The following is a 12,025-nucleotide window of genomic DNA, read 5'->3' as shown; positions in this document are numbered from 1 at the left end:
GGGATTTTTTTCCTTCAGAGTAGACTAACAACTTGCTATTAGAACAATAATCGAAATTATCCGTGGGCCTGCGTTTCAGCGGTTTGCCAGGGCCAGCGCACCCTGCAAAAGCCAGGCCAGGAAAACTGTCAGGATTTCTCTGGAGCAGGAGGCGAAGACAGACTGTTTTCCACCACTCAAGAGAGAAAGAAAGAGGGATTCAAAGGGTGAAATTCAGACCTGCAGGGATACTACAGTTTTGGCTACTACCTCAGTTAAGACCTCACCGGTCTCAAGCGGGACCATTCCAGGGAGGGGCTCTTTTAACGCCTTGCTTCTACAGAAATCAATAGAAGACAGCAACTGTTTTGAAAAACGGCTGCTTCTTTCCAGCACTTCCATTGGAGACAGTTTCCTGCCAGTCTCTGCCAAAGAGGGAACTTTCAAGTTTTGAACAGTAATAGCAAAAAAGGCCAGCCGTTAATATTTAATCGCTTCTTCAAACACACACAAGGCACAAAGTATGAGTTTTAACAGTGCAGGAGCATAGACCCTTACACAAAAACATTCCCCTTCACTGAGTGACATTTCTTAAACTAATTCATAAACCAGTTAACCCATCAGCTGCTCCACCCTCAGAAAATGCACCCGTACTGAAAGAGCGAACGCGGCAGCGTCTGCTTTGCGGTGAGAGATGCTGTCTCCTCATCCAACAAAACACGTGCCGCTACGGCTATGTGTAAAGCTCAGCACAGCCTGGACTATGAAACTGTAACTGGAGTTTCTGTTTTAAATCAAGAGTGTGCACACAGTTTATGGCAAGTTTAACGCAAAAGTCAAACCAAAACACTTCTGGAAAACAGAAGCGATAGTTGAAAAGCTGATGCTACCCTGAGCTATGGAGAGCAGGACAGCAGGGCTGAAGTGTTGTAACTGGCCCATGAATTGGGTGCCCAAACTACAGGGCTCAGGCACAGAGAGCCTGTCACCAAAGAAAACAGGGCGAACAGCAGAGGAAGGCACTGCCGTGGGGCCTGCCCAGGCTCTCCCGGGGTACTGGTCCGCAGCCAGAGCGAGAGGCAAAACAAGGCGAAAGCGGAGAAGTTCAGGATCTGGGGAGAAACTGCAGGCATTTAGTAATAAACAACAGGCGGGGGCCAGTGTTGTAGGAGGTCCAGCTTCCTCTGATGACAATGCGCTGCAGTGACAGCTAGGAGAGAAACCACTGCTCTAAGCGTGCAAACTCGGTGTTGCGTTCGGAGCCTGAGGAGGCTTTGGCACTAACCCCTCTCGGGAGGAAAGGGGCACAGCAGCGCTGCATGCGTCCTGCTGTCTCTCTGTAGGACAGAAATGCCAATGAGCCAGTCAGAGAAGAAAACCCAGGCTCTCCTGCCAAGGTGCAAACACCTTCCGGTTTCCCCGTGCCTGCAGATAGCGCTTCAGAAATCATTACCTTCACCATGCTGGGGGAAAAAAAAAAAAAAAAAGGAGCGAGAGGCATGCCTCACCCAAGCCTGCGGCACTTCCAACCTTCCTGACTATTCTCTGATGAACGTAACTTGCGCTTGCCGTTTCAACTGAGTAATCAGATGGGAAATAGCGAGCTGCAGTACTGACAAAAAGGACGGTGCGACTTTAAGGCTCCATCAGTTGGTTGGAAGGAAACTGCAGAGTGCTGCTATTTGGTCTGCCGGCAATCACAGCCCTCCAGCCTTGCTTTGCTGGCTTGACTCAGACCCCATCATTACACTGAGCAAATGTTTCCACTTGTGCTGCAATCTCAGTGCAATTCCTGGGCAGAGCGCGGCGGCTCCTGTCCGCAGCAGGGTTCGCGTGTCGGGAGCGGAGAGGGAAACGCTGAAACCGGTGTTTTGATAGAGCATCATTTCACACTCAGGTGGGCAAAGCTGACAAACACTCGCAGTTTGCTCATGTCAGAGGAAGCTGAAAGGCTGACGGCTTGGGGACTTTTAACGAAACGTCACCGATTTCATTCTTTCTCCCCTCTCCCCCACTACACGCCTCATTTTAAATACCGAGGGTGACTAATCACATTGAGGAAAACAACCTAAGCAAGATAAATTATAATACCAAGTGCACCCACTTTACTGGTTTTCCAGCCCACACAGGCTGTTGTGGGAGCCAGCCACGGCCTCGTTAAAGTTGACAGCTACATGTACGGACTCCAGCCCATTTGCTGCTGTGCCCGAGGAAAGCAGTCTGCGAAAGAAGAACTCTTCCAGCTCAGCCAGCAGGATCTGGCTGCTCCTCTTTCTCGAGGTTGTTTCCATTTTCTCTTCCACCTTAGGGATGCTGCTGTTCTCCCAGCTCAGGGCTCGAAAGGAAGCCTCTAGTCCGTGCAGCTCCCACAGGTTTTTTAATACACACACCGGGCACAGGCAGCAAAGACATCATTAACCAGGCAAGGCCCATTCTCGGCTATTAAATAGGACGCAGCTCGCACCCCCAGCCTCCACTCGCGACCCTCCACGTTTTGCTCGGGAGCGCCACGGGCTCCACACGCCTCCTGTTCCCTCTGTGCTCTCACGCAGCTTTTGTACAGCAGACCTAAATACCATCTCACGTGAGCTCTCTTCTCCTCTTCCAAACCCCGGTGCCAGTGAGCAACAGAAACTGGTTTTTATTTGGCAAAGGCATTTTGCAGCATCCAAAGGGGACCTGCTCCCAGCCGCCATCTCCACCGCACGGAGGGGCTCATGGGCAGAGACGCGGTCAGAACCAAGTGCCAATTCTGCGACTCCGGGCTCCCCTCTTCCCACACACCCCAGGGCTCTGCCCTGGCCCTATTATAGTCACCAGCTTCGAAGCAGAAAGCCGGGGTCCCGCTGGCTAGCCTGGGTCTGGATTCCCAACCCCTTCGCTGGGATGATGGGAGGAGAGCAGCTTTTCAGAACAACACAGGCATCTTCAATGGCTAAAACCACCACAACGTCTTTGCTGCAAATCATGTCTGTGAGAACGGCTCAAGGGAGTGAGCCCTGGTTGGGAGCCAGTACAAAAAGAAACGCAAGCAACACGCTGCCTGTTTGCCAGAGGCCACACCACGCGCGAGAGGCCCCGCTGCCACGGCCCCGAGAGCACGCCACACGGCCCCGTGTTCGGGTAGGCCAAACCTACAGGGCCCGAACACCCCCGGCCAGCAGGAAGCATAAAAAGGACGAGGGCTACTTGTAAGCACTCTGTCTGCCTGGAATTTCAGTTCCAGGGACTCTGCAGGGTCTTGAACACGCACACACACCCACGCCCTGAGCCCTCTTCCCTACCACCGTGACAAGGTAAGACTATGCTATTTTAGGCCAATATCTTTTTATCTTTTTTTTTTTTTTTTTGTAAAGGAGACTGCAGTTTCTCTATGCTGCATATCCCCTTCCCCTTCCCCTTTTATACGTGTATTGTGTCTTCCTTACAGTCACAAAGAACAGACGGAAGTTCAAATGCAATGGTGCATTCTGGGCAACCCTACAAAAACTAGCCAAAGACAGCCAGCGTTCCTGCGTTTTCCCAGTGAGCAGGCACAAGCCAAAAGCAACGTCTGTTTCTTTGCAGGCCGCCTTGGCCTTTTCCCACTGGTGGAGAACTGGTCTTCTAAGATTTCTGTCTTCATTTTTTCTTTTGATAGTTTTCCAAAGGGTACAAGAGTTCAGGGATCAATGCTGAATTTGCCCCAATCCTACAGACTTCAAATAAACAGTTATTCTTCAAGCAAGCAGGGCCCAGATTAAGTAAGAATCTGTCTTCCCCAGCTTGGAAATGCTGCTGCCCGTCCCAGTCTGACGTTTGCATTCCCAGGTTTCACAGGTGCAAGGGGGGGCTAAACCTCGCACCCGCAGCCGCATGCACTCGCCATCGACGCTGGAGTTCAAATGGGGCTGTCTGGAAACACAGAGTGCAACACGTACCGCAACTTGCTCCGAGAACAGCTTCAGGCGCTCCAAGATAACACAGCGTGGGTAGACACCCTGGCAGTGTCTGCGGAAGGGAAAGTGGGTAACTCCTCCCCCAACCCCAAAACGTAAGAAATACTTTACTCTGCCAACCCCTCCCCCAAAAAACCCCAAACCTCCCCCCCCTCCCCACCATCATCATCCAGGCTGCCTTTCTTCTACAGCATCTCCCCTCTGCAGGATTTAACCATGCAGAGAGTAAAACTCATCAATCCTCCAGGTTTAACCTTGTCTCTGTTTCAATTCACTAGGGTAAGTGTGGATTTTAATACTTTCAGCCCCCTTAAGGCTATGCATAATGAACTTGGATTTTGGTTAAAAACATAAAATTTCTCCCCTCCACCTACATATATTAAATGTCAGACTTGAGCCACTGAGTTGAAACAACCCACCCCACCGCAAGCCCGCTCCCGCCCCACGGAGGGAAGGTGACTTTAGCACAAAGGGCTTCTGGTATTAGCAGCGAGCTGAGGAATAACCTGTGCCGAGTAATTAACAGTACTTACACCTGAGGTAGAGAGTGGAAGGAGCAGGTCGATACAGGGGTCTTCCTTGAATTAAAATTTAACTTACCCTTTATTGCAACCTACAAAAGCAAGTAATGAGCACTAACATTTTTATTTCTTTTAAACTGTCATTTAGGCTGTAGAGGGGATAATTACCTATTTCCACTGTAGTAAGGTTTTATCACCCTTAGTGAGGCATTTTCTAATTTAATATTTTTACTATATTATCATAAAACCTGTTTCTGGAAAAAATGATCACGAACCACACAGCCATTTGCCATAAAACATGTGTGTGTAAGTACCTTGGCTTAATTATTTATGCATTTCTTCCAAGCACACTCCAAAGGCAGAAGGGAGCCGAGGTGCTGGAGACACCAGGAGGGCTCTGCCCAGGCGCACGGGCCCCCACCAGCACCTAGGAAGTTTGTGCCAGCACTTTCTTCCAGTGCATCAGCAGTTCGAGACCAAAGGTATACGAGAGGGGGACACTTTGCTCTCGGCGCTCCCACACAATTAGAACAACCCGGTCTCGGGGCTATTTACAACTGGCGTGCGGCTATGCTGGATTTTGGGAAGAGTAAGGGAGGGATACCCACTGCGCCCGGTTCACGCTGGAAGGGTGGTAGGGGCAGCACCCCCCGCGCAAGCCTCGCCAGCAGCTCCGCTCTCTGCCCATTTGCAGCCCTTGGTGCGGTCCCAGCACGGCTCCCAGCGTGCGCGCCCCGGGCAAGTGCCACGCGGCCGACAAGGGACGGGGCTGCCGGGCCAGGCTGGCCCCCGCTCCAGCCCCTGCCTCCCCGCTCTGCTGCCCGGCTCCTGCCGTCCAAACGGTGCTCTTCATGCTAACGGCATCATTAAAAAATTAATCGAATATGAAGCGCACGGACTTGCACACTTATCTTCTGCGCGCTGACTAATTCGCCAGTGGACTTTACCACCCTCCAAATCCCACATACTGCTACCACACATTTTGTAGGCGAAATCTTTCCAACAGAGAGCAAGTAAACACACACAGAGAGTGCAGGAGTGCCCTGAGTGACTATTAATAGCAAAAGCACGCTTGATAAATATATAAAACATCAATATATAAATCATAAAAACTGTTAACAGTTCCCCGGGAATCCACTTTCCCCATCTACAATAGCACTCTTCCACCAAATGTACAAAGGGGAAAACAAATACATATACACACATGGGAGGGGAGAACAGCTAACACTGTACTATTTCGTATAATTATACTCATGTTATTTCTTTTTTAAAAAATACAGTTCTGAATACTGGTAGAAGAAAAATGCTAAGGAGGGAAATTCAGTTTCTAGCAGGGCTTTTTTCCCGAGTGCTATTAATATGGCAAGACTGCATGAGTAACTACGGTGCTATGTTGTTATAAAAATACCCTCCAACAAATTTCTCTACCTTTTCCCATGTACCTTTTCCTTCCTTTCTTCTCCAGCCCCCTTCTCCCCCCCCGCCCCCAAAAGACAATTTAGAGCAGGCTCCAAGCAGTACTGAAATAACTATACCTACCCCATTCCTAGTGACGCCCTCCATCAGGAACAAGAATTTTTAATTCACAGAAACTGGAGAAAGGAACATCATGAACACCCATTAAGAAAGGGAAGACAGAAAACACACAGCTCCTAATAAAAGAGAAGGTGGCTATGGAACAGACGGCTGATAATTTTCTTGGAAAACTTTCTGTCTGTATCCTGAGAAATCTTTTGTTCACCAGTGTGAAATTCAGGTTACTGGGTCCCTAGTAAGTAGGGTAAGTGATCAGGAAGAGGAAGTAAGCTGGAGCCCTTCATTTCTCAATTTCTAGTAAAAGGCTTTACCCTGTACCAGTATATGCAGGGTGGCATTTGCCTCTGTATTCACACACCTTCTAACGCGCCTTTCCCACACTGGTATTTTCACAGCAACAAATCCATGCTATGGTTGATGGTGCAGAGCAAAACAAGCAGCAGCAATCATCAACGCAGAATTAAAACACCCATGTATTTTCAAGCAAGGACCTGAAATACAGAGCAAAGTGCTTCTGCGTGTCCGGCCCCAGCGCGCGGCTCCCGGCGGGAGGCAGCCCCACGAGGTGGCACTGTCTCCCTCGCTTCCCCGCCACGGCCACAAAAGCGCAGCGCCCAACTCCCGCTATAAATTACGCAGCCAGACGGCTCTCATCGCCATGCCCAGCGCTCCAAGGAGATGCAGAAAGGTCTGCTTCAATTCCCTCTCTCTCAGACAGGTCAGGATTGGGTCCTTCAAGTCTGTGCAAATGCTTTTAGCCCCACGGCTTTAAATTACGGAAGGTGACATGTGACCTCCGGTTTGTCTCATGAGATCAGGCACAAGATTTATAAATATTTCAGAAAGCTGGTTCTTGCCCTAAACAAAGGGACTCTGCACATTTTGTGAGGGCAGATCCAGTGCTGGGGTGGGAGGACAGCAGAAATGCGGAACGGCTGCTTCTCCAGGGACCCTCTGCTCCCCCAAAACTGAACCAGACCTGGGGTTCAAATCTGCCATCTGTGTCACCAATTCTGAACGCTTTCCCTCTTAAATCAGCAACGCACTTCACAGCCATCTGGCTACCCACCAGCCTTCAGCACATGACTACATTAACGGGAGCCGTGAGGACACCTCTCATTCTCGTTTTGGTCTCAACACCTTTCACGTTTTCACATAAGAAGCTTTTACAGCACAAACCACTAGATAAGCATCATCTCCACAAGCAAAATCGGTGGGAGCATAAAAGATGTGAAGAAGTAGCTGGAGAAACAGCTAATCACAGGGAGGCTGACAAAACTCCAGCATGCTCCACTGGCGTGCTTTCCTGGCAGCTTTAATTTCCAATTTTCCCTATAAAATTCAAAAAATGTTGCCTTCTCAGTCTCTGCTTTTAAATGGCTATTTGAGCAGAGCAGCCACCGTACTGCTGTGCGTGCACACGCCGTGTGCACACATGCACGCACACGCAAGGAGGGGAACATTCTTTGTGTACCTTCACATCTCATATTCCTAGGATGATTTCCCTCTTTCACAGCTTGACTGTTTTATAACAGATTTGATGCAGGAGAAGACAAATTGTCTCACAAAGAAAGGACAACAAATCATCTCACAGCTCTTAACAGGTTATTTTTTTCCCCTTTAAAAAGGAAATTTCCGTAACAGAAGCATCCCTCTCCTTACTAGCGATGTCAAACATCCAACGTTGGGACACAGCGACTTCAGCCCATTGGCACGAGCCAGGGTCACATACACCACCTCACGGCTACCAGCTTCAAAACATACGAAAGCCCCTTCAAACACCAGCCTTCGACCAACACTGGTTAAAAGCCCCAGGATACTTAATTGCATCTACAGGAATCAACTTCTAAGGCTAAGTCAAAGGTGGTGGGGTGGGGGGGGAATCAACCAAGCAAAACGATGCACAAAGGGAGGAACGACCCAGAAGCCACGGTGCCTCGGAAACAGCCATCAAGCCAAACGGGTTTGGTTTCACATGACAACACGTCCAAGCTCTGCCAGGAGACTTGAACAAGGCAGCCTAGGGTGTGCTGCAGGGTGCGCGCACCAGGGCATGCACGGGCCTCCTCGAGAAGGTCCACCCAGCTCCCGGGAGAGACCCAGAGAGGGTCACTGCCACACCAACGGGCTCTTCTCCCAAAACCACAGAGCCGGGTGGGAGGCCTGCCCTCCCACTCACACCTCACACCCAAAACACCTCTCTTCTCTAAACGTTGGGGCACTGCACTCAAAGGGACTCCCCTGCACGCTGCTGCTAACTCCGTGTGTCACAGAACAGAGCCAATACAAAGCAGGTCACGCTTTCTTCCAGGCTGTATCTGTACAAATCTAGAAGGAGGAGGAAATCGCAGTTCCTGTAGGTTTGGGTCCGCATAACACAGAGGCTGCTCCTTCAGTTGTTCCAGAAAGCAGCACACAGTTTCCTTTTAGCAACTTCTGTCTTGGTGAACGGTACTGGATTGACAATTCCAGAGCCCAAATTCCTCCGTTAATCTAGTCTCATGGTGTTTTAATACCCAAAGCACAAAGTGAGCTAAGTTAAAGGCTGGTATCTCACCAACTTTTTTTATTATTATTTTTTATGTTAAACTCTTATGTCATATAAGAAAATTAATCCTTTAATACCAGGATTTCCTTCTACGTACCCCCCTCTGCTTGCAGTAAGACATACTGTGACAAAGCAACGGCACTAAGTCTAAGAGTGAGAACGCTCATCGGGAAAAACCTAATGTCCTGCCTGAATCCGAGGGAAATGCTCTAATCCAAACCTCGCTGGCAGCTGGATAATCTATGTCTTAATTCAGCTTCCCAGCAGGCACTGGTCTGCTTGTGCAAGAACAGCCAACCTGCTCTAGGCACTAGGAGAGTGGCCTGGATGCTCTTTTACCAAGCATGACCTGGGGGCCCAAGGCACTGCTGGAATCACTGGCTTAGTTTCTTGCACTTGGCTATGGGATTTCGGGCAGCGGTTCGTGCTCTGAGTCCTGCTCAGCTGCCACGTGAGTGTGCACTTCTAAAGTCAACCACAAAAGGTACCACCATAAATCACAGTAGAGAGAAGTCCTGTGGCCCAGGGGAGCGTTAAGAGACTCTTTATATATATATATTTATGAATGTACACATATAAAGCAATGCCAGAGCCCAGTGTGCTGGAAATAGCTGGTCAGCGCTCAATCCCATGCTAAAAAATGTATATGCGGAGGAACTGTTCCCTGACCAAGCCCCACAAGGCACGGGTAGTACACAAGAGCAGGAAGGATGAGCCGCGCCATGCACACACTCCCTAGCTTGAAGGCCCACCTTCCCAGTAGGGTGGTCCTACAAACCCCAGCGATATGACAGTAAGGTAGCTTCCCCTACAGGCAAACAGGTCATCTGGCTAAACTAATGCCATCGGCTAGTAGGGCATGATCAATACTGCCTGAAGGAAGAGACCGGCTCGCTAACTGGTCTCTTACACAAAATCACAGTGATGGGAGGTCTAAGTAGAGCAAGGGGAAATTCCCTCAGCTCCTGGAAAGGTTTCTGTAACCTCAAGGTGTATGGTGATATTGCACGGTTTGACACAATCCCATTGTGGACATCATCTTCCCTCTAATTTGGCTCATAACTGATGCAAGTCCTCATCTGAACGAAGAGCCACTTGCTGAGGTAAGTAGCAACCTCTCCAAAAGCCAATACATTCTGCTCCACCTTTACCCAGTTATAAACCCCAGTTCGGAATTTCAGCTTGCACTTGCGAATACATCTCTTTTGTCCTGCCTGACTTTACTGCAGAAAAGCCTCCTTTTGCGTCCCATGTCTGCACTGGGTACCATCTTTAATGATGATATATGGGTGTCCTTTTCCTGAGCGGGGCTGTGGGGAGGGGTCAAACATGTGATACTGCCAGCATGTGTATCAACAGCAAATTATAAACCGTGTCAATCCAAGTTAATGCAACGCTGTAATCCTCTTTAACAAGAGATCAAATCAGTGCCATGAGTTATGTTCATTCTGTAATCTGATAAGAAATAGAGTGAGCCTCTAATAAAAGAGTAATGAGAGCCCTTAATGATGCTGTTAAAAGGTAGCGCCAGTTAAAATATTGCTGTTGTTCCAGCTGATTAGATCACTGTTGCATATTTGCGCAATCTTGTTTCACCTGTCAGAATAACCTGAGTCGTCCTGGAGATAAAGGTGTGTGGACCAAACACCTGTGTCCGTAAGGAACGTCCTTGCTACAAGTTTCCAGTCTTCTAGAAATGAAAAAATTATTCTCCTCAAAGTCAGCAGTAATTTGACACTATACCTTGCTTTTTAAGGGTCTGCATTTAGTTTCTGTTCCACAAACAGAGAGATAGCCATTTGCCCATAACATATACAGTGCAGTGATCTGAAGACCTCTATATCAAAGCTGACAGAGAAAGGACAAAAAGAAAAGCCACACACAATTCTTCCTGGAAACACAGACTTCACCTGAAAGTACTTGCTAAAATTTGGCTGTTCATAGGATCCAGCCCTGTGGATAAGGCAACTCTGCATGTAATGAAAACATGCTCACTCGTCTACGGATTTGCAGGCTTTCAGCCGCAATCTCTGGCCTCAGTTTATCCGTGAGGAAATAAATCTACCTAGCATAGGAGCTTTCAGTAGGTGCACAGATGTCGAATCTCCTAAAAAGTTAAGGCTGTTCAGAGCTCGGCTAACAGAAAATGACTGCACAGAAGAGCTGGCTTCAACTACTGGCTCTGGCATAGACCTGCGGGGTCACCTGTGGCTACTTAAGCTCTTGACTCCCAGGGATTTCTGGGCTGAAACATCTTTGGATATATGGGCTCTCATTTCTCTGTCTCCTATGTGTAAAATAGAGAGGACTGGCGTCTTCCCAGCCCTGCTGTACATGCTGCTGCTGCAGGCTGGTTCCATTAAAGATTACACTGTGCTCAGATATTGGAGCAACGGGATTAGCAAAGCACCTTTGGCCATACAGGTGAGAAAAGCATATTTCAAGGGAAGTCCAAGAAGTAGCACCCGCCTGATGCCACTCTCAAAGCAAGGTGAATCGTGATCTGGGAAAGATCAGTCCTGGATCTAATCCTGGATAATTCCTGGCCAAGACAGCTGCTCTCCTCTGGATAACTACCCTAGCACAGTCACATTCCAACTTCTGCCTTCAGGTTCCTTGTCTCAGGGCAAGTCCATTTACATAGCAATGACCTTGGATAGATTAAAAAAAAAAAAAAAACTTGGCCCAAGAGTACTATAAATGTATTTAAGTCCATAAACATACACCCCAGGATAACCATAAAAATCACCTTCCAGTGTATGTTTTAAAATACTACCAAAGAGGGGTTAAAATAGAGAAGAGCGGGAGGCCACCAGTGTCCCACACATTACAACATAATATATGTGAGCACGAGGTTAAACAGCCATGCCCATGCGTAGGGTGCATGAAAAACTGGCAAGTGGAAGATTAATTGCCTGCACAAATGCTATTATTCCAACCAGCAGCAAGAATAAGAACGAACGCGGCAGTGATGTTGACAAAGGCACTATTGTATTTGTATGCTTCTTTTCTCAAATTCAGGCTGTAAAACAATCCTGGAGTCACTGTTCATCCCCTTCTCCATCCAGCGCTCAGGCTGCTTCTCACATGCATTTGCTCTTTGTTTCCCCCCAGCCAGCAGGAGTAGCGAGTGATAAACCTGATGTGCCAAATCCCCAAAGTCTGCCGTGCCAATGCTGCCCAAGAACCTTCCAGTGAGCACCAGAAGCTCTTTGTCCTATTTTAAGGCTTCTCTGCACACCCAGAGTAGTGTAGGATGGCTTAAATATACAGGGGACTCAGGCCCCAAATACTTACATCTATCGTTTATCAGAGGGATTTAGATGGCCTCATTACTAGAGCACCTGAGCCACCACACACTGCTATTTATCCCTCTGCGCAGTGCCATCATCCTCCGCATCAGACTGGGACGTTGGTGCACAGGGAGCACGCGGCAGAGGAATGGAACCAGTCCCAGACCACTGCCCAAAACGCAAGGCCCATTCTTCCTCCTACCTTTGAAA

The 12,025-nt window shown here is 48.6% G+C and overlaps 1 protein-coding gene across 2 annotated transcripts in view; it reads right to left on the bottom strand.

Moving 5' to 3' along the window:
* AATF (apoptosis antagonizing transcription factor) overlaps positions 1 to 12,025 on the bottom strand; it is a 59,250-nt gene that overhangs the window by 2,088 nt on the left and 45,137 nt on the right. Inside the window, exon 12 of one of the 2 annotated variants that reach the window (XM_068909600.1) lies at positions 5,978 to 6,030. The exons of the other annotated variant lie outside the window; for it this stretch is intronic. Within the exon in view, the coding sequence (XP_068765701.1) occupies positions 5,985 to 6,030 (46 nt within the window). The 3' untranslated portion in view covers positions 5,978 to 5,984. The remainder of the gene's footprint in view (positions 1 to 5,977; positions 6,031 to 12,025) is intronic. 2 annotated transcript variants of the gene reach the window in all.

The sequence above is a fragment of the Struthio camelus genome, chromosome 16 (genome assembly GCF_040807025.1).
Source record: "Struthio camelus isolate bStrCam1 chromosome 16, bStrCam1.hap1, whole genome shotgun sequence".
NCBI classification, from domain to species: Eukaryota; Metazoa; Chordata; class Aves; order Struthioniformes; family Struthionidae; genus Struthio; species Struthio camelus.
Note: the sequence above shows the minus strand (reverse complement) of the source record. Positions and strands in the feature narration are given on the sequence as shown.